Here is a 23,369-nt window from a genome sequence, read left to right on the forward strand (position 1 = left end):
GAATGAGCTTAAAGCTTACTCATGGAATCAAAAGTCTAAAGCTCATACATACTCATTCAATTACGGTCAAAGTGACTTATTGCCTCAATGAGTACTATGACAAGACTAAGAAATCGAATTCGAATCATGCTCACAATGTAGCAACATATTCTAACTTTCGCGAAGTTATGAATTGTCTAAAGCTCATATTGAGCCTATATGAAATTATCAATTACACTAATTGATATTTATGGCTAAGTATGCCATACATAAATTTCAATGCTCGGAATATTGTATAAAGGTAAATGTGTCAATTGTTGTTCCTTTATATTGTTATTCTTTGCTAATATCTTTATCTATAATTTGAGCATATGAAATTGGTTCTACTTGAGGTAAGATTTATTATCATAGTTTTATTGGTATTACCCTAACCTTTTGCAGGAATTGCAATTCATGATGAGTCCCCTTTATGCAAAGCACACATGGTCTCACCTATGTGATCGGCACACCATATCCAATATACATGGTGCATGTATTTTATTGCATACATGATTGAAGCTTGCAAAAATCAGGGGGAGATTATCATCAGGGGGAGCATTCAAAATTATGCTACCTAGGACATATACGCGTTGTACTCTTTTTCTCCTTCGACCAGGGTTGTTTTTTGTTACCTGGCAAGGTTTTTGACGAGGCAACATTAAGCGCGTCCAACACCATATCATTTAGTGGTGAACATCCAAGGGGGAGTGTTATAAATATTATATATATGTGGCTGTCCACTGTAAATACTCATTGGTTATGTCCTTATGATATAAACATTACTCCTATATAAAGGGGTCTAATGAGAATGAAATAGACACTTCTACCTCCTCCATATTCTGTTTCTCTCTTCTATCTCTATATTTTTCTCTAGTTTATAACAATTGAAACATTATTACACAAATTATCTGTCTCACATAGATATATGCTAAAGAAAGGAAAGAACCCTGTACTTACTATAATATTTTAATACTAACAACAATCTAAATTACTTAATTAATCTGCGAATAAAATCTTTTTTTTCTTCTTCCTCCGTTCTCCTGGTACCAGCGGGAAAGGAGATATTATTGTCCTACTGTAGGTTTAGTAACGAAGACTTTCCCTCGCACCAACTCCTTTTTGGAGAACACCGTTAGCTAGACTCCTTATGGCGATGAAACTGGACAAATTGAGATATAAACTCCGATGGAATACGGACAGGGCGATAGTCTTTATTAAGCCACACAACTGTGGCCGTTCCTTCGAAGATAGGCTGTTTTGATATCATGCCATGATTAGAAAGTTACTCGGCGTCAAGGGAGTCAAATGTGATTGTAAATAAGATTAGAGTGATTATGGAAAACCTCTAGATTTGGCAGCTTGAAAATGAATTGCTCAAGATACAGGCGAGCGGCTGAGGAGTTAGTCATCCGCAACTTTATGACAAACTTGTCTCCACTCTATTTGCACATCATGTAAAAGAAGCAACGATGAGTTTTCACACTACTCACAGCGCACACATACAAGCATGCATACTATAGTAGAACAAGGGATAAAAAAAAAGGTGAACATTTACATTGTGCGGTGACATACGTTTCTTAAATTGCAATATTAACAGAAAATGACTTGAGAGAGATTCGAATGAAATACATACCTTTAGAGGTGCAATGAATTTCAGAGACGATGCTGACAAAGCCATTGCTTCACCGGTTTGGGTAATTGCATCAGCACTCAGGCCGACGCTTTCTAAATGTTCATCAAAAGCTGATCAAAATGTTGAAGCACGAATGTCAATCTATTATCACATATGGGGTATAGATTTGGATTCATTTAAAGGCCATGTGTTACGCCATGGATTCATTTCCCATGAGAAAATCAACACCCTTGATGCCTTGATTTAAATTTGGCCACCAAATTAAGCAAGCATGCATGTACGAAAAACAGTGTTGATATTAAAGAAAAGCCTTTCAAAATATAGAAATGTTAACTATATAGTTCTGATACGAATGAATATAGAGGTCTCACCGTGCTGGCAATAATCTACATAGACAGCATTGTTAACCACGCCATACCGATCAAGCTCATATTCTCGGACTTTAAGCTCAACATCATAAAAACCACTCCTTCTGCAAGGTTCAGAATGGAGAAAGCCTTTTTTTATTACATATTGAACTTTATGATCACTTGCAGACATCCAATAGCTTAGAAGTTAAAACATATAACATGCCTAGGCACATTACACAATTTTGGTCGGACAATCAACAAAACCATGTCAGATAGAAGGTTAAACAAATTGCATCTTTTAGTCTCCAAGATGCACGAATTAAGCAAATGCTAGATCAACAATGTCCAATTCTTAACCGTAGATAATATGTTTTAGTCACCAAAATGCACGGATTAAGATGCAAAGAAAGGTACAACAAAACCCATGCAACAAGCAAAAATTATGACTTTAACAAGGGTAGCAAGCTCTTGAACCCAAATAACAGAACTTTTTAGTATGATTGAATTACGAACTTTGTCTATGACATATACATTTTTCGAATTTTTTACCCATTTTTGGAGGGTTGTATTTATTAGGACCTTAAGCGACCTCCCATATCGCATGCAACGGAAGTGCTGCATATTCTGACAGTGGGGAGTGATCGGAAACGTGTCCGTGTGGTTGGAAAAGATACCGATTGACGGTGGGAATGGAGTGAAGTAGGAATGACGCATGAGGAGGGAAAGGTCACGTGATTGTAGTCGGCAATTGAATATGCCTGCAACCTCAACATCTCTGCTGCTTGGGAAAGCTAGAGAGTGAAAGCTTTCTAAGAAAATAGAGAGAAATGAGAGAAAAAGAGGTATTGTACAGGACTGAAATGAACGGGAATGAAAAGTACGAGGCTGAGGTTCAACATTTATACAACGAGCTGGGTTTAGCAGTTGAGTAACACGTCGTCTACAGCTATAGGGGCCACAATGTAGAGCTAATAGCATATATAGTAAGTAATTCGATACCTAATTAATTACTACAGAAAATAGGGCTAATTAGAGCTAATTAACTAAGCTAATTAAGTAACAATTATCAGAATCTTCAGTAGCAAGGCAGCTTGATTTCCATTTGACTTTATCAAGTTAATAGAGAGAGTGTGTCAGAGACGGAAGCCAGTGTTTTTTTTTTTTTTTTTTAATATCAAGAATAGGACATAGGCACTAATGCACTATGAACACACTAAACTGCTAATACTTTCCACAAAAATTATAGACACACACACACAGTCTTTCTATGCTAAGGAGATTTTAAAATCTAAGGATATCTTTGAATAGACTTACTTTTCGATTGCATATCCACATCTTAATCGTTCAGTTTTTAGGTATATATGAGTAGATCATTTCTGCAAATTTTCAGCCAAATTGATAATAATTAAGACATTCAAAACTGCGATTTACAATTATGAATACGAACGGTTCATGTTGGACAGATTTGGATTGTTCATTGATTTAATCTAATTCGATACCTTAATGATCATTAATTTGGCTGAAAATTTGCATAAGTGATCTATACATTAGGACCTAAAAATTGAATGGTTAAGACGTGGATATGCGATTGAAAAGTGAGTCTATTTAAGGATATCCTTATATTTTAAAATCTTAGGATATTCTTGAATAGACTCACTTTTCGATTGCATATCCACATCTCGACCGTTTAGTTTTTAGGTATATATGAGTAGATTATCTCTGCAAATTTTCAGCCAAATTGATAATCATTAAGACATTCAAAACTATGATTTACAATTATGAACAAGAACAGTTCATGTTGGACAGATTTGGTTTGCTCATTAATTTAATCAATTTGGTTGAAAATTTGCATAAGTGATCTATATATTAGGACCTAAAAACTGAACGGTCGAGATTTGGATATGCGATTGAAAAGTAAGTCTATTCAAGGAAATCCTTAGATTTTAAAATCTAAGCATATCCTTGATTAGACTCACTTTTTGATCGCATATCCGTAAATTAGCCGTTCAGTTTTTAGGTATATGAGTAGATAATCTCTGTAAATTTTCAGCCAAATTGATGATCATTAAGACATTCAAAACTGCGATTTACAATTATGAACATGAACGGTTCAGATTGGACATATTCAGTTCGTTCATTGATTTAATCTAGTTTGATACCTTAATGATCATCAATTTTGCTGAAAATTTGCAGGAACTGATCTATGCATTAAGACCTAAAAACTGAACCATCGAGATGTAGATATGTGATCGAAAAGTGAGTCTATTTAAGGAAATCCTTAGATTTTAAAATCTAAGGAGGTCCTTAGCATAGAAAAACTACAAACACACACACATACAAGGACGTTCAAAGGTGGACGCCAGTGGAAAACGAAAAGAAGCTGATGTCTAATGTCAACCGTTAGATTTCATTAATGAGATCGGACAGCGATGCTCCATTTATGTAGTGTTTGTCTTTCTCTCTCTTCAAAAACCAAATTACTGAAGTGAAGATGAAAAAATTTCTGTTGCTTTTGAAGCCAATTTAGGATTCAAAACAACACATATCAACCCATTAGAGAATCCATGACTCTTTATGAACAATCTCTTATCTGCAAAATCTAAGTTTTTCCTTTTTAATCAAATTTGAGGAATTGTAGTCACAAATCAAAATTTGGGAGAATTTTGTAGCATTTTGAGATAAGAAATTGATTTATGAGAGAAGAAGGTGGGTTTGGATCAATGCCAATTTTGGGCTATTAGTCTGAGTGAGTGGAAAACAAAGAAGAAAAACAGAAAATAAAAAGAAGAGGAAAGAAGGAGAAACAGAGCTGCTAAAGATCATTGATGGGTTATACACAGCCGCGTTCATAGTAGGCTCCTACATTGTGAAATAGGAAATTAAAATTCCATGATGGAGAACCCTTATTGCCAATAAATGCTTCTAGAATCGAGAAAATTGTATAGATCCTTTAAATAACCTTTATCATCTTTGAAGTCAACTCCCAGCCCACCTACACCGTGTTTTACATCACACGCGCCGTCAAAAATTAATTTCAGGCAACCTATAGAAGGAGGCTGCCAAATAGTAGTAATAACAGCTGGTGGAATGATCGCATTCTGTCTCTTAGCATTACACCATTCAAACTCCAAGTGCCATTCATAGGCAATCAAGGCATTGTTAATTAAGTCACTAGGCTTCAAAGCTGTTTCTCCATGCCTATGTAGATTTCTATTCCTCCACAGCCACCAAAGGATGAAAGCAAAAGATATGAATTCTTAGTTGATGGTTATGATAGCTAAAGCAGGGACCAAGTAGTTCTTTATATAGGCTTTTAGTTTTAGGTTCCTTCCCATAAAGGAAATCTAAACATAATAGCAATAGGAACCATATTCCTGAAGTGTGTACAGAACAATTTTACCTACTGTAATAAGGCATGGTCATACATACCCTTATTGTAGGAGGAATGCAATTAGAATAACATAACTTAGTCCAATTACATGTTCTGTATGAAGAGTAATGAGTTACTGTGACTTTAGTTGATATTGATTAGTCCACAAAGCCTTACAATCTCCCACTTGGACTTGTCAATATTCAACACAGCAAGAATTATCACTTTAAACCAGATATTGTAATTATGAAGTGCTCGCTGGACAAGTCATGAATTCCAAATCATCCTCACAACTTAGTCAATTTGCAGTTAACAGCATTAGACAATGAGAAGACAGATGTTTAACCAAACACCAGCACCTCATTACCAGAATGTAGCAACCACAAATCACAGGAGCAATTACCTGTACACAAAATACTCATAGGTGCTTATGAATGTGAAATATAATAGCACAAATAAGGTCCTTACTGTTGGATTCAATAATAGAATCAGAATGCATTTGTTTAGGGTTCTTGTTCTTTGTTGTTCTATATTGTTGGCTTTTGTAAGTTTCTATAGACACCCATTTGATTGGAGCCAAATTGTTTTTGTTTTTTGGGTTAAGGAAGCAAAGGTTTCCTTGAAAGGATTTTTGGACCTTAAACTTCTCTAATCAAATCAACCGTTTTGTGAAATTGTATCAATACAGACTTACAGCCCCGGCTGATATCGGTTTGTTGTTGGATATGCAGGGAACTGCTGTGGAGTTTCTCTCTCAACTATCTCAAGATAGCGCAGAGGAAGAACTCTTGGTGTTAACAGTGTTGAATAGTATTAGGTACTAGGCATCAGGTCTAGTAAGGGTGGTTGTTCTATACATTTTATATTTCATATTTACAGATGAAATTCTATCAGCCATAACCATTTGTACCGAGGGAGGTGACATTTAGAGCCCCTTGCACATTATCATTTTAGGCTTGTAATTTGTATCAAATAACAAATTACTGGTGTTTTCTTATTTTATCCAAAAAAAAAAAATGGTCTTGATGCTCATTATGTCAGCGATCATGACTTGTGGGATTGAGTGTTTTGTTAAATTATTGCTCCTATAGCACATAACGTTTAGTATTCTTATTATGAAATCACATCTAGGCCAGGTCCTGTTATACATTTAATACACATGTCAAGTTACTGGCCAAGTCACATTGCATGTCAGTGGCTAGTAACTTGATCATGTCACTGTTAGATACTTATACTCATGTCACTGACTAAGTCACTGGCCAGGTCAGGTTCCTAGTTAATGAGGTCACTTTTAAGCCCAAGTCACTGGCCAAGTTACTAGCCATGTCACAGTCATGACTATATCACTAATTAAGTTACTAGCCAAGTCACATTGCATGTCACTATCAGTGTTAATCTCAAGTCACTGACCATGTCACTGTCAATTACTGGCCAAGTCATTGGCTAAGTCACTGTTAATCTCTGGCCAAGTCACTGACCAGATCAAGTCCCTAGTTAGTGAGGTCACTGCCCAAGTTATTGTTAACCTCAAGTCATTGGCTATGTGATTAACAGTGACTTGGCTATTAACTTGTGACTTGGCTACTGACAGTTACTTGGTTAGTGACATGGTCAGTTACTTAGTTAGTGACATGGTCAGTTACTTAGTTAGTGACATGTGATTAACAGTGACTTGGCTATTAACTTGTGACTTGGCTACTGACAGTTACTTGGTTAGTGACATGGTCAGTTACTTAGTTAGTGACATGTGATTAACAGTGACTTGGCTATTAACTTGTGACTTGGCTACTGACAGTTACTTAGTTAGTGACATGGTCAGTTACTTAGTTAGTGACATGTGATTAATAGTGACTTGGCTATTAACTTGTGACTTGGCTACTGACAGTTACTTGGTTAGTGACATGGTCAGTTACATAGTTAGTGACATGTGATTAACAGTGACTTGACTATTAACTTGTGACTTGGCTACTGACAGTTACTTGGTTAATTAGTGACATGGTCAGTTACTTGGTTAGTGATATGTGATTAACAGTTACTTGGCTACTGACAGTTACTTTGTTAGTGACATGGTCAGTTACTTCGTTAGTGACATGGTCAGTTACATGGTCAGTTACATGGTCAGTTACTTGGTCAGTGACATAGTCAGTTACTTGGTCAGTGACATGTGATTAACAGTGACTTGGCTATTAACTTGTGACTTAGCTACTGACAGTTACTTGGTTAGTGACATGGTCAGTTACTTGGTTAGTGACATGTGATTAACAGTGACTTGGCTATTAACTTGTGACTTGGCTACTGACAGTTACTTGGTTAGTGACATGGTCAGTTACTTGGTTAGTGACATGTGATTAACATGTCACTGTTAATTCCTAGTCATGTCGCTGTCAATTCTTGGCCAAGTTTCTGGCCATATCACTGGCTATGTTACTGGCCAAGTTATTGTTAACCTCAAGTCATCGATAAAGTCACTGATCATGTCACTAGCCAAGTTACGATGACAGTTGTTTGGTATACTATCAAAAACAAATACATCAGCTGGTATTTCTATTACAAACTGATCAAATGAGCATGATCCAAGGTCAAAGTCATGTATTTTGACAGTCGCATAACTATCATAAAATAATTAAATAAGAAAGACTAGCTGTGCGAGCAAGCATTGCTCTGTGGATAATACATCTGCCATGAAAAGCAAGCACGATAAGTAGAGAAAAGTAAACAGAAACCCAGATGCAAAATTGAGCTCTATAGTCAGTAAAGAAAAACAACATTTTATCTATTAATAGACTATTGGGACACATGGCTTGGCTTCAACATCTTGTTGTACTCCTGAATGATAAAGAACAACTTGTGCATCATAAAATTTATACATAAAATTCCACGAGGCATTCTTGGTTTCAGCTCCAGCAATTTCTGACATATACCATCTGCAAAATAATGACGAGCATTTTTGTGTAACCCAAACCTAACTGAACATCATTTTCTACTAGTAGCAAATCATACTATTCACACAGTTAGCCCTCAATTCCCTTATAGTCACCCTAGTAATAGTTTCCAGGTTCCAACTACAGAAGGCTGTGTATCTAGCACTACAAAGACTAAGTTAGCATTCAACTTTTTTCTAAAACAAGAACAAAGGCGGCAAGTCAAAACATTTAATAAATGAGTGAAAAGAAAGGTAAAAGAGTAAACTAAAATGAGGCATTGACTCAAAACTTTGTAACTCAAACTTCTTCCTAAACATGTGCAGATCTTGACTCAACTTCAAACAGAACTACAAGGAGGCATGAGAGATCATAAGATATATACCACTCACTCGTGCATATTTCTTTTTAGTAACACAACATCTGGGGGACACCTGCTAACCCACAGAACAATTCAAATATTAAACTGCTATCCAGATTAGATCACATTTGAATGTCGATGAATGTCAAGAAATGTAAGCTAATACCAATTCGAGTCATAATTCATAGATACAACTGGCGTCCCATCTAGGGTATCATTGCCTTTCACCAAATATTTTGTACTCTGGCAAACAGAAACTGTATTACAGAAAGAGACAAGTCTCGCACAGACCCCTAATTTAATCACTTAAATGACTTGACACTTTAAATACGCATAGTAATAGTTTTCTGCAAAAAAGTAGCCTAAGAATATTCAGGTTTTCTTTCTTACCAAATAGCCGGCTATAGCATGATTTTCATATATAATATATCTATTTCAGAGTAGGTAACATGGTAGGTTATTTCAAAAATTCCATTTCCTATGGAGACCATCAGAAATTGAAGGCCACACCATTCATGAGCTAATTAGCAGGATGTAGATATGTGATGCATACAAGCGGAGAAATCAAATAGGCATATGTATATTCATTTGCCATGCCCGTACCTTTCTTCTATGAATCTGTAGAAAAAATGTGGAAGAACAACCAAATTTAACATAAAGATAAACCAATTCTAATAAACATAAACAAACAGAGAGGTCGCTCCCACCAACCAGCCATCCACAACCCATTGGGTTGATGAACAAGGCTCTACTTATACCTTCAAGCATTTTCTACAGTATTTACAAGATTTTACACCATATAGATGGTTCAAACATTTTCCATTATTAATTACAGGAGTCCAGTTTTAATTCTTCATTCCTTCCTGGTTCAATAATTTTTGCTCAGAATAAGTGAGGTCCCTTATTCAACAATATGAAGGGAAACAATACTCACTGCAACAAAAAAACACACACAACTTCTGCAGCACAAAATTCAAGAACAACCGCAAAACCCAACAAGGCAAAAACCTCAGAGACCAAACACACAAGCTCAAAAATCTGCTTGCTTCCAACTTCATTCCAACTAAACTACACCAACCTTAATCTCAGCACATAGAAATGCTCAAAACTGAATGAGAAGTAAAGAATGACACAAAAATCCATTGGAGACGGCCTTTACATTTCAATTTACAAGATTGTTTCCAAGAGGCATCATTTTTAAGAGGGGAAACAGATTGACCTGTTGTCAATCAATTCAATTCTACATAGGCTTTTTTTTTTTCCCAAGCAAAACTGTGGTTTCTTCCAGTTATGTCTTTTTCTGTAAACAAGCCTTACAACCAACTCATTACTAGCAGCAAACTCTTCAGATGAAAGCCCTTTAACCTGTGAGCAAATAGTAGCATTTATAAACCTCACTGCACAAACCCTAAGCAATCAAGAATTCTATACCAAACAGGCAAAATTGACAACTCAACTACACATGTTCTTCCACTTCAATTTACTATCGAGTACTAAAACACCGTATCCGAGTGCAATCATCTTTCAATTTTCAGTTTTAGAATGTAGCACACTAAACATCAATTTCTCAAACAGTTTTATGAAAATGCATAATTACTAAGAAGCACGATAATAGAATTGATTCAAACAGTGGAGGCCAACCTTCTTTACAGCCGATCTCTGCAACTTGGAAACCTCTTTAAGCAATCGAGCCTTGGTCCGGCGAATCACGACATTCAGAGCAACTGCAAATGCCCTACTTTTCTCTTTTGAAGCAAGCTCCGCTTTCTGCAGATCAAAATTACTCAAAATTCAATCTCAATTTGAAAAATAGGACCAAATCATAACTAAAATTCTAGTCAATTTCAAAGAGATTCGAAATTCTGAACTCTCAAAGAGATTTCATCGCTCTGAAACACATAGTTTGAATCAGAAAGAGACTGAACCTGAAGAGCAGCTTCAATGTCGAACTCGACGGCAGAGTAGAGGCGAGCGAAGGCATCGTCGCCGGAGACATTAGAGTCCTTCTACTTGTCGATGCCGTATCGGTCGTACTTGTTGCAGATCACGGCGAAGGCATCGTCGCCGGAGACGTTAGATTCCTTCCATTCTCGCCGACGGCGACGTGTTTCAGCGGATCATGGAGGAAGAAACCGATCAAAATTGTTTGAGATCTCGAGAGAGTGAGAGTGAAAAAGACCGTGAATTTTTTTCTATGAGGAATTTTATCTCCAACATCTGGTTCAACCTGAGGAAAGTGAAGAAGATAATGCAATGAGATTATCAGAGAGGAAAGATCAGGAGGAATTAGATATGAAGATTCTCTCACAAAGCTTATAGCTTAAAAGGGCATAATCGGAATCAAAAAAATTAAAAACTGACCTTTTTTAACATCACTTCATTATTAATAAAGACTAAATTAATCTTATTGACAATTCATGATGGACCATTTTATCAAGTGGGAAACTAGGTGACATTTTTATCATTTCACACTGTAATGTGACCTTTTCCATCATTTCCCTTACTTAAAACCCACATATTCCTGCGAAATTGTCTCGAAAGTAAAACCCAAAATTTTTGTTTACCAGTTTCTTTGTATTGAAGTTATTGAAATCCTAAATGCGTAGTGACCCATCCTCCGACGATGTCAAGATTTCGTCTTTCTTTCTAGGGTGCCACTGTCCACAGGTCAATCCAGTAATATGCCCCTTGGTATTCTTAAGATCACGAATATACATGTCCCCTTTGACAAACTCTCCTAGCGTAAGTCCGTCACGATCATAAATCTGATAATGCAAATGTTTTCAGAAACCATATAACAAATTCATATTGCAAAACAAAACACACAACCATCATATAACAAATTGCAAAACCCCAGCTTTGCAAAACAAAACACACAACCATCATTGGATACATAAAAACAAAGCTAGACAATGCACATAATAACAAGATGAAGTTAATGGGGATTCACCTTTGCCTGAGCTGAGCCGGTGACACACAGAAACCGGTCGGCGGTGGGGCTTCAGCTTATAGTCCTCACTTGATGACCTTCAGACGGCTCCAGCTGCCGGAAAGATTGCAACTTTGCATTCATTCCTTGAAAATCGTACATTCTCACAGAATGGTCATAGCTACCAGATATAACTCTAGAACCAGTGTGATCAATGGCGAGGGCCGAAACCACCTTGGTGTGTCCCTTCAGCACAATCTCATTGCTCACCGGAATCCGGTACTTGTTCTCCTCTTCCGCATCGGAATCCCAATCGTCTCTATTGGACCTCCCCGGCGCCGGCGGTCCAATCATCTCACCATCGTCGTCGCTCTCGGCACTCCCGGGAGGCGGCGGCGGTCCGATGAGGGCATCGCTGTCGTCGTCGGAGGCCGAATCAGGCTGCGGTGGACGAGGCGGTCAGATAAGGGTTGCATCCGAATCGCTAGGGTTAGGGTTAGGGTTGGGGGTTTTGGCGGTACGGAGGGAATTGAGCCAGGTTTTGGAGGAGGAGGAGGAGAGAGAAGGGAGGTCGGCGGAGGAGGGTGGTGGTTGTCGTTGCTGTTGTTGAAGGTTCTGGTTACGACGGGTCGTATTGTGGATGGCTTCGAGAGGGGTTTGAGATTTGGATTGATTACCGAATGTGAGAGGAAATTCGGCTCTCGCTCCGTCGTAGATCTCCGCTGCGTCGTCCGCCATTTGTTCTCCGCACTGTGATTTTTGTTCTTCGTCGTTGGCCGGAACCAGATTGGGTTATATATGGCGAAGCTCTACCGCCATGGAAGTTTGAACATGACCTATTGAGATAAACAACTGGTTCGGGGTTCAGGGTCTGGTCCGTCCAGCAAGCCCAACTATAAATGAGCCCAATTATTGTTTTTTGCACCCGAAATAAGAAGTGTATTTAACAGGTGGTCTCGGTTCAACCCGACAACTTTCAAATGACACAATCTATTTACTTTAGCGTGTTTGGACTTTTGAGGAGCGAAAGATGATGGATTTTTTTTTGGCAAAAGAAAAATTTATTAAACGAAAGAGAGATCAAATATCAACAGGGGAAGACATGAGACCAAAACTTATAAGGAATAAAAATGCAACAAGCATTACCAAACCATGGATATGGTTGAAGATAAACCAAAGTCCAAAGAACTAAAGTTAAGACGCATCTTAGGTGTTCGATTGATGTCGGGTACCTTGAATTCATTTGACATTGTTTTGCTTGAATTCCTTGTGTTCAGGCTTTGGAAGAGTGCGAAGAAGATTCTCATCTAAAGCTGCTTCACCCTCATCAAACCAAGTTTCATAATTGATCTCAGATTAAGCATAAAGTGTATGACCAAGAGGTTCTTCCTTTTCCAAATCACCCCAACAAATCTTTGGAACATTATGTTCTACTCAGTGTCAACCAAAGTGTTTAAGCATAGTCCAACTATCTCTTGTTCGTTTGCAACAATGGGCTCATCTTGTTGCACTTGAGTAAGGATCTTAATTAAAGTTATTACTAGTCGAAACATTGTCATTACATGTAGATCTTGTTGGATCCATGCTATCCTCACGCATTTTCTTTATTAATTATTTTTTCCTTGATCTTAAAACTACCAGTGTCATGCTAGCATCATTTGCCTTATCTCCATTAACCTCGCTTGGTGAGGCAAGTTTTGAAACTGTACAATGATATGAAGTTTCCAGTCCTTTCGTGAGCTCAAGGGATTGATCATTTATTTCATTGATCACCTGATCTGCCATTTCCTCAACTTACTGCTAAGAACAATGACTACTTTGTGATACGCTACATGAGAGATACATTTGAGGACAAGGATTTATCATTTGCCAACAAGGTACACTTAATTATAAGATATACACCTGTTTTCATTCACTTAGTATTCTATATGTGTTTGACTGATCTGTTTGGTACTATTGACCTACACTTTATATAACTTGGGTTTGTTACTTGAAATCGTTTCAGTGGGAGATGAGAAGAAACCTTGTGTATTGCCAAGAGGACATTGATGTGATGCGGAGTGAGTGGGCAAAGTTTTCGTCAAGTCATATATGTAGGAGCTAATTAGTGGTAGGTTGAAGGAAACAGATTACTTTGTTAAGTTCTGCTGATACATGCATATGAATGATTGTAGCAGATGCATGTATATATGCATATATGGTTTTGGAACAAGTGGAAGTCTTCTGCTGTTTTCAATGGTGCAGCCAGAATGGTTTCTTTACTTGTCGAATGCAGCTATATATGTGTGTGTGTGTGTGTGTGTGTGATACCATCGTGTTTTGTTGTAAAAGGGTATATTAAAGTGATGAAGGAAGACCGAGAATTACTTTGTCGATTAAGTTTTTGACTAGGACAAATGGTGCTTTGAAGCATGCATTGTTTTGACAGACATGTGCTTTGGGAATTTCGTATTTCATATCCATTTTGGTTCCATTAGCTGATCTTAATGTTTCTTTTGTTTTTTCAAAATATTTAGATGGTATTAGACCTTCTTGTATGCAGTTGAGATCTGCACCTGAATCAATAAGTGTTGTTGTTATTAATTGAAGATCTTTGATTTTAAGGTGTACTTCGGCATACCATTTTTTGAGTTGGATTTTGTGATGCCCCGGAAATTCGTATTTATTTTCGGATGAATTTCCGGAATCTAAATTATGATTATTGGATGGTTTCGTGGCTCGTGGATGGAGCGGAATTGTTTCGGACGAATTTTTATCTGGAAAGTATAACTTTAGGGGGGGGGGGGGGGGCAAAGGTTGACTTTTTATTTATTGGAATTCTCTAAAAACTTCATTCACAAAAGTTGTAGAGCGCGTCGATACGAGTTCGTGGACATGTGGAATGCATCAATCAGAGTTCGCATGAGAAAGTTATGGCTTTCGGAAAAGTTTTTGTTTTTGTATAAATAGAGAAATTCCGAAATTCTTTTCATAAATGCATATTTCCATTTTCGGAAATATTTCTTCCTCTCCCGACTGCACCTTCTGAATCAAAGTTATCCGGCTGACCCGACCCGAACCCGATATTCCGACCAGGTCGGAACTCCATTTTCCGGCGGCTTCTACCGGTGAAACTTTCCAGATCGGTTCACCACCTTGCTCCAGTCCTCCCTCTGGTGTTCTCTAGCGGCGATTTTCCTCCACGGTAGCGCTGCAAGATGGCAAAGATTGAGGTTTTCAGACCCGACAGGAAAACGTAGCTCCGGTGACGGTACTGCTTCAAGTTTCCTCCTTTGGCTTCATGGGAGCCTTCTGGATCGATCTATGGTGTTTGTTTGGATCGATTTACGTGAAAATCAGTTCAACTCGGATTGGGCAAAAATTCAAAGCTTGTGAGGTAGTTTTCGACCCTTTATGCTTCTTTTCTGACTTCGAGCATGCTTAGATGAATAGCTTTGATATTGGAAGTTTTGTGAAATATTGAGTTTTGACCGTCGGTGGTTCTGGCTGCGTTCCGGCCATGTAAGGGACTGTTTCTGGTATTATATATATATATATATATATTCTACTCGTCGATACGAGCGTTTCGATATATAATACGCAATTTTTGGAGTTCGTATGAAATTGTTATGATTTTTATGGTTTCATACCGGTCGATTTATTCGATCCGTAAGGATTTAAGCATTCGATCGACTTGTGGTTTTGGCATATCGATTGTGGAAGTATTCCGAAGACTTTGGGAGGTCTCGGATGTAGTTTCGTCTCAATTGGCGCCACTTTGGGGATTTTTGTTCGAAACGGGGGTTTCAGACTTAAATTGATTGTGAATTGTTACTAAGTTGAAACCTTATGTGATTAGGTTCTTGACGAAGTATTCTTGGACGGTTGTTTTGTGGTTTGGCTGCTTTGTTCTATATTGAAGACGTAGCGGGAATTTCGAGGTGAGTAATCTCACAATGTTCATTTACGAACAGGCTTATTTCACTATGCCAAAAAGGCCTTCAGACGACAGAACTGTTCTGTCGTCTGAACGAACAAAAATGTGTCGTCTAGTACGGTGTCGTCTCTTGGGGGCATCAGACGACAGAAGTGTTCTGTCGTCTGAAAAATCAGACGACATAAAAAAATAAAAGTCTTGTGTCGTCTGATGAGTTTTGCATTTTGGGAACATTGTGATCTGTATCTTTAAAAGCATTCAAACAACAGTTTTGTATTGTCTGATAAACAAAACAACCACAGTATTTTTTAAATGCTATTGTGTGAAGCATATTTGCAAGACTTATTTGTGTGGTCTGAATGCCCATAAATAAGAAATATGAAGACTCGTATGTAGTGTCTTCTCTCATATAACAACAATTAAAGGTTGTGCTAATTTACTTTAAACGACAATTATATGTGGTCGTAAAGAGCATCAGAGGACAATTAAGTGTCGTTCTAGGGTAGGTTTGTATGACATTTAAGTGTTGTGTGAAAGGTTTTGAAATTATACATATGTGATGTTGGGAAATGGTTTAGACAATAGATATCATATTCTTTCTGTTATGTCAGTCTCATTACGACGACAATTTACTGTCGTTTGAGATTATTTAGACGACAAATATTTGTGGTGTGAATATAAAAATCACCACTAATAGTACATATTTTATATTGTCTGTAATCACGTCCAATCACACTTATTTATTGTTGTTATACACTTTAGCCAATACTTTTATCTAACTTATGTTATTGTTTTGCCTTTCAGACTACAATTTTCTGTTATCCCATTGACAAAAAGACAATAGACTTCTAATGGGTTTTTGTGTTGTTTTTATGCAGCAGCAACCACACATTTTAGTGTGCTTTTGTTGTAGCTTGCAATTTGAGATAACACATATTAGTAGTCCCCTGTTGCGATTGGCATGCATGCATTTGGAAATTAAAATTGCCATTCATTAAACCATAAAATCCACATCCAAAATCATTCTGGAAATAATCCATCATTGTCTCGTGTACACAAGCCTAATCATGAACATTAGTTCAAAATGGCCCATATCTAAAAATCTAGGCAGACAACAAAATATATGCATGCAGTACTGCAAGCTAATAAACTAGAAGCACTACACAATCCGGGCAACCAAGTAAACAACATAGCAAAATAGCTAGCAATACTGCAAGTTTGTCCAAGGTTTTATTGATCTTGAACTTGGGTAAATGGAAAAACTTTGACCCTAAACTGAAGCAAAGCAGTAGCAGCGTGACACTACTGTGAAGGTACCTTATCCAGCAGATCGGTAGAGTTTGGAGCGTGACAGGTACCATGGTTGCAGTTCCCATAGCTTCCAGGTGGAGTACCGAAGCTTGAAAATTTAATAGTAGAAATGGATTGCCCGTTTGTACACTCTAGGCGAAGTTTAGGCTTCTTTTGCTCCTTCAGTTTGCCTCGGTTCTTGGTCTGCCATTTCTCAACACGTGGGTGACTTTCAGAAGATCAATCTTTGTAACATCGCCAGCAAGCTCCTCAAATACCACCAACAAATTTTGGGATGGCTTGAGCCAATACCGAGGAACATGATACCTGAAACATAGATAGAATATAGGAAATTAGTAAATAGGTACTTAATGCTTTTTTCTGATCTAGTTGTAAACAAGTTTATACATACCATTGTTGAGTCGGTTGGAGACAACCAAATTGGCACTTGTTAATCCTGAATGTACCAAAATAATTGCACGCGCTGCAGCTACCATTAGCATGAACAGTCCAGTATCTTCCAATGAACAATCCAGTTACCATAAGCTCAATTATTCCTTACGTTTTAGTTACCTCTAGCTAGGAGTGATATACCATATGATTAAATCAGTGGTTGATCCTAAACTTTATTTAGCATGACATGGTGCTTCATTTGATTGCTGAAAAGTACACACAAGTAGAGACTGTTAGATCATAATGTCATGGTGTCCTGAAAAGTACATTGCTGCTAGCTCACTGCTTTATTACTGATCCTAGTGTCCTGTAAATTGCTGACTCACTTTGGGACCAGAGCACCCCATTTAGAACATTTACTCAAAACCCAAGGCCAGCTTAGCCCCTCCCCTTCCCTTCCCAGGCCCTAGGCTTCCTTTGTACCCAAAACAAGAAGGAAAAAAAAAAACAAAAGATGAAGACAAAACACACCAAGAGCGAAGAAGACAAAACACACAAAGCACCAAAGAATCAAAAATCGAAGAAATCAAAGAAATCAAAGAATTGAAAATTTGAAATGGTAGAGCAATAGAGCATTAACCAATTGAAACGGCAGCTTACAAAAATGAAAAATGAACCAGCAGAGCGTTAACTAACACTAACAGACCTGGGATCTCTTATTTTAGACATTAAGCAATGGAGGCGACAAGCTTCATATATAATAAGCATCATCATTTTGGACCTGTACTAACCTTGTACTTAACTCGTCATCATACAATACGAAAAGGAAAACAGCATATCATATGTACCAGACTACCAGCAATGAAAATCACTATGATTTACAAAAGGAAAACACAAAACAAAATCAATCTCAGCCAAATAGAAAAACTCACGTAAATAAGCAAAATTAGAAGTAGCTAACTCATCCAAATCAAGACTAAGTACCAAAATTAGAAGTAGCAAACTCATTCAAACAGATACGAAGAAGTGAACCACTGAAGAACAAATTCTTCTCTTCAAAGTTCAAATTGTCCAATACTCCAATTGTTCAATCCAATTGCAAAATATTGAAATAGATTCAGTACCCAACTACCCATTAAGTCATTAACCAATTCAAACATCCAATTCAAACTTAGAACTTACCTTAAGAGACTGAATATGATGTGTGATGCACTCTGAAAATAGAACACCAGAGAGATATTTATAAGCAGCCAGTTTGTGCACCAACACTATCAAACAACAACAAAATTCACCACAGTGAGTTTTAGACCTTTTTGATGTCCTAGATCTGAAACTAGATTCAGGTTCTTGTACAATTTAATTTGAGGGGTGCAGATAGTGGACTTAACCCAAGTTTGAGAGACATTTAAAGAATGTTGCAGTAATTTTCTATTTAAGAGAAAAAGGGAAATTTATGTGTACCTGGAGCTGCTACCCTTGAACTGGTGAACATGAGGCACTAATCTTTTTGAAGTCTACACTTGGCTGCTCTGTGCAATGAAAAGAGAAAAAGGAAAACCTCATGAACAACAAAACCGAAGTATCCAAAAGCAAAGCATGAGCACAAAACCAAGCAACCCAACAGCTCAAAAATGACCAAATAATCCCCCACCTTCTCGGATATGAGATAAGTAACAGTGAGGAACATTTCGTGGGGCTGGTAAACATTAAATATGAGATAAAGTAATGCACAAATAAGCCCCCACCTCCTCAGATAGCATGTCATTGTTCTTCATTGCATTAAGCCAGAAACAGGGCAGTCCTTTCCCTGCAATTCGTGTAAAGCAACAAATAAATTCTCATTGTCAAAGAACAAACAGTTACTAAATGAACCGCCAATACTATACCTTCAGCTTCCTGCATAGCTGTGAAGTAGATCAATGCAATTCAATTTTAGAAAAAAGAGATGAAAGAGATATTAACTATTTCCTTTCTTGCAATATCATATCCCTTCAGCACACCAGAGAGCTCAGTTACATCCAAATTCTACATATTATAATAAATGAAACACCTTTGTTTCCAAACAAAGCTGAAATATAAACTTTCGCAACAAAAATATTGCCAAAAACGATGGGGAAAGTTTCCAAATATCAAATGAGTACATGCTAGGTAACAATAGGGATAATAGTAATCACCAAAACCATTAAGAATGATAAACAAAGACTGAGCACTGGAAACATGAGTTGCTCAATTACCCTTTGTAATTAATTAATTTCATTTGGACGCCTCATTAATTTCTTTATCAGTCACTTTTCTTTAATCTTTCCAAACTCCCAAAAAACGATTGCCACCATTGTCAGATAGCCAGGCAGTAGTGCTGTCAGCAGGCCAAAGTCTTAGGGAGGGGAAGAGGAAGAGAGAAGTGGGTTGAGAATATCCTTCTTTTGTTTCTATAGTCATTCACGAAGAGGGGTCAACAAAACAATCTATCAGGTTAAATATTACCTCAAGTATGTCCATTTCAAGAGTAGCTTCTAAATGACACTAAGGAAAAAATGAAAACTCAAATACTGAAACCAAATAAGTACAACAAAGAAATATACCCTTTCTAATTGAGTACTTGTTGTGAATCTGATTAACTATAGCCAAGCTGAACTACACATATCTACTCCAACCATAAGGCAAAGCCTGCGAATCCGCTACATCCAAATACATTGACAAGTAGTCCACATTGTTTCCTTTAGGAAAAATCAGTATCCGCCTGATCAAACAAACCAAAGCAAATTTAACCAAAAAAAGAAGAAGCCATCACCCAGATACAATATAAGCCAACTTCATGAGCGCAAACACATGATTGCCATGAGAAGGATACCATTTATAACCACCGACGATGAACATGTCAGAGTAGTGCTTTTTGGTGTGCAACCTAGAAAAGCTCTCAATTGTCCAAGTGAATTTCATTGTTGGAGGCTCCTCCACTGGCTGATTATCAACTGTACTCGCCGGCTCCACTTGAGCTACTGTAAACACATCAAATACCATTAAACATCAGAAAACAACAAAACCAAAACCCTAACAAAAACAAATCCATTCACTCGCACTCTAATCCCCCAACTACACCAAATTCGCATAAACCTCAACCATCCAGATCAACTACGCAACACACAAAATTTAAGAAATTGAAACAGTAAACGATAGCGTTAGTCTTGAAAACACAAACCTTCCATGGGCTGAGGACCTTTGACCAAATCCGTATTCGGCACCAGCTAAAAATTGCGGAAGAAACAAAGCAGCTGGAAAGACGGAAAGAATTCAACTCGATATTAGACAGACTGTCCTGGATTGCATTTTGCACTAGTCTACATTTCAATGAACAGGGATAGTCAGGTAAACTCACTTTGGCAAATGATATGGCAAGCTAGCCGATGACATTAGGAATGGTGGCGATCATTAAAGACTGCAACCAACACAGAATAATAATGGATGTTAAAATCTCAAACACTACAACCAACTCCGAATTAAGTAAAGAACATTACGGCAAAGATAGGATGATGCTTAATAAGGAATGAATGGTTAGACTAAGTGACCAAAATCTTACCCCTTTGCGCCCAATATACTCAGAAATCTGACCACTGGCTATAGCCCCACCATGGCACCCACATTTGATAAAGAACCAAAAAGAGAATACTGAACCACAAGACTAGTATTAGAAGCTAAAAACTAGACAAGAAATCAAAAACACAAAGTTTCATTAAAAAAAGAACCGAGATTCAAACCTCTCACACTGAGAGTCCAAGATCAACGATGATTGCTGCTTGAGTCAGAGAAGAATATCCAGACTGCAACAAACAACAAGCAAAAAATCAAACTGGCAATTCACATTTCTTTAAGCTCTCAACAACCAAATAGCTAAAGTGCTGGGGTTACTTACAGTGAAGCCGAATTGGATAGGACCCAAAGCGACAATCAGAACACAAGCGACTACAGAAATGGAGCTATCTCTCATGACCTGAGACGAACCCATCATACTGGATTGCCTGGAACCCATCCGGTACCAGCTCCCAGTATGCAGGAACGACTTCTTGATATCCCTCCCTTCTTCACCATTGTCCTCCCTGAAACCCAGCGGCCGCTCACACTCTCACCACCCTCTTTGGCCGCTATCTCCTCCACCACCAGCCCGCTCTTCCTCATGGTCCTTGGCGAACGCCCAGGGGGTACTAAATCTACTTACGGGAACAGCAAGACGTGAGTCCAATCGAAACCATAAAATCGAAGACTGAATCCAATTGAAACCCTAAAATGGAAGACTGAATCCAATCAATCGATTGAATCCAATGCAAAGGATTCTCGGGGTTGAAGGAGAGACTAGGTTTGGGTAAGTATTATCAAGTTTGAGAGATTGAAATGGTTGAGATTGAGATTGTGATTCGGTTGAGTCTTTGGGCTGAGAGAGAGGATATAGTTCTAGATAGTTTCTTTTGAGGGGTTGAGTTTTTGACCGTGATATTAGGGGTTCAGTTTTATGTCCAAAGAGAGACTAGATACAATTAAAGTCAAACTCATCATATTCAGACAACACAATTGTGTCATCTGAATATCACCCCATTAACTAGTCAGCTACAGAGTTTGGGTACTTGAGAGGGAAAGACCAAATTTTTTGGGGGGAATTCAAAATTGTTTGCTAGGGTTCAGTGTAGAAAATCTCCCTCTTTTACAACAACATATAACTGTTGTCTGAATTTTACTATATTTTCCAAAAGTTCAAAGTATGGTTTTTATGTGTATTCAGACGACAGAAACAAAAATTATGTCGTCTGAAAAACTCAGACGACATAAAACAATACTTATGTCGTCTGAAGGCCTTTTTGGCATAGTGTTTTATCGTTTTGATAGTTATTTAGTTAACTGCAAAGCTATAGTTGGTATTGGTAGCATTCCTGAGTGAATGTCTATCTGTGTATATATTTACATGAAATATATATGTGTAGGTGGATTTGTGTGATAAAAAAATAATTATGGGTGCGTTCATTTTATTGTTTTGGGTGTGACTTTTCGTGAAACAATATTTTGTGAAAGGATTGACTTTTATTGTTTTGAAAAGTGTTGTGTATTGTGGAACATTTTAGGTCGCGGGTGGTTTCTTTAAATGTGGGTCTTGTATCGGGAGTAATTGATAGGGATCAATTATGGGAAATCTTTTATTTTAGATTCGTGTAACGTTCTGGGTCCAGTGTGACTCATTTAATGTTTTGGTATTTATATCGTAGATCCAAAGACTTACGAGTTGAGGATCGTGGATCATGAAATGTGATCATGGGTGGGAAAATTGGGAATCACGCATTTGGTCAGGCAAGTGGTTACGATCAGTTAGAGCTCTAGTCTGTCCGCCTTGCTTGGTTTCTTGATTGAAACGTGTGAGCTTATCTCGTGATTCAAGTGAGTTTATCTCGTGGTTCATGTGGATTTATCCCGTGATTTGTGTGATTTGTTTCTTGATTGAAACGTGTGAGTTTATCTCGTGATTCATGTGGGTTTATCCCGTGATTTGTGTGAGTTGTTTCTTGATTGAAACGTGTGAGTTTATCTCGTGATTCGTGTGGGTTTATTATGTGTTTTGCGTGAGTTATTTGAGTTACTCATACGGGCATGCAAAAGCTTACCGGGTTTGATGTGTGGCAACCCGGTGCACCATTCAAACGGTGTAGGAGTTAATCCTGCAGGTCAGGGTAATCGTGGTTGAAAACTGAGGTAGCGAGCTAGTAGCTTTACGGTAGGAAGCCAATTTTGTGACTTTACCGTTATTAAGGCTTCCACTTGTAGTGAGCTCTGAGGAGCATTTACGTTTTATTTTGTTGTTGACAATTTAATTCGTAAGCTTGTGTAATATATAACTCTGTGGAGCGAGTGTATATTAACCTTGTATATTCAGGGCATCAGTATGTACTTGGTTTAAAGGGAAAAAGTTTCCAAGTATTTGTATTGATGACTGAAAGATCACACATGTATAATTATGGGATTACATATCGATTTTTATTTGTGTTAAAAATCAGGGGCGTGGCAGATTTGATGCATAATACTAAGGGTTTTTTGCTCAGATGATTCCGCATCGTTTTACTCAGATAGTTCATTGTTGGTATTTCGGTAGGATGGTGTATTTTAAGGAATTGATTATCTATTTTAAGAATATTTAAATCATGTTTGATTTT

The 23,369-nt window shown here is 37.7% G+C and overlaps 1 protein-coding gene and 2 long non-coding RNA genes across 8 annotated transcripts; all 3 read right to left on the minus strand.

The window, feature by feature from the left end:
• Nucleotides 1–1,150: 1,150 nt before the first annotated feature.
• Nucleotides 1,151–2,191, minus strand: LOC112171493 (acyl-acyl carrier protein thioesterase ATL3, chloroplastic). Its single transcript, XM_024308673.1, has 4 exons — nucleotides 2,023–2,191; nucleotides 1,652–1,761; nucleotides 1,362–1,457; nucleotides 1,151–1,270 (listed from the first exon to the last, which is right to left on the minus strand). The coding sequence occupies exons 1-4, from the start codon at nucleotides 2,189–2,191 to the stop codon at nucleotides 1,151–1,153; spliced, it is 495 nt and encodes a 164-aa protein (XP_024164441.1).
• A 5,691-nt stretch (nucleotides 2,192–7,882) lies between these two features.
• On the minus strand, nucleotides 7,883–12,455 carry LOC112169260. Of its 6 annotated transcripts, none has more exons than XR_005801673.1 (6): nucleotides 11,604–12,455; nucleotides 11,218–11,418; nucleotides 10,579–10,880; nucleotides 10,295–10,420; nucleotides 8,685–8,726; nucleotides 7,883–8,295 (listed from the first exon to the last, which is right to left on the minus strand). It is a non-coding gene; the product is annotated as an uncharacterized LOC112169260 (long non-coding RNA). The 6 variants fall into 6 exon arrangements; XR_005801672.1 differs by having other exon boundaries at nucleotides 8,678–8,726; XR_005801671.1 differs by lacking the exon at nucleotides 8,685–8,726.
• Nucleotides 12,456–19,818: 7,363 nt separating this feature from the next.
• LOC112170235 lies at nucleotides 19,819–20,801 on the minus strand. Its single transcript, XR_002925043.2, has 5 exons — nucleotides 20,759–20,801; nucleotides 20,558–20,617; nucleotides 20,381–20,453; nucleotides 20,033–20,180; nucleotides 19,819–19,921 (listed from the first exon to the last, which is right to left on the minus strand). It is a non-coding gene; the product is annotated as an uncharacterized LOC112170235 (long non-coding RNA).
• Nucleotides 20,802–23,369: the final 2,568 nt, after the last annotated feature.

The sequence above is a fragment of the Rosa chinensis genome, chromosome 6 (assembly GCF_002994745.2).
Source record: "Rosa chinensis cultivar Old Blush chromosome 6, RchiOBHm-V2, whole genome shotgun sequence".
Lineage (NCBI taxonomy): Eukaryota > Viridiplantae > Streptophyta > Magnoliopsida > Rosales > Rosaceae > Rosa > Rosa chinensis.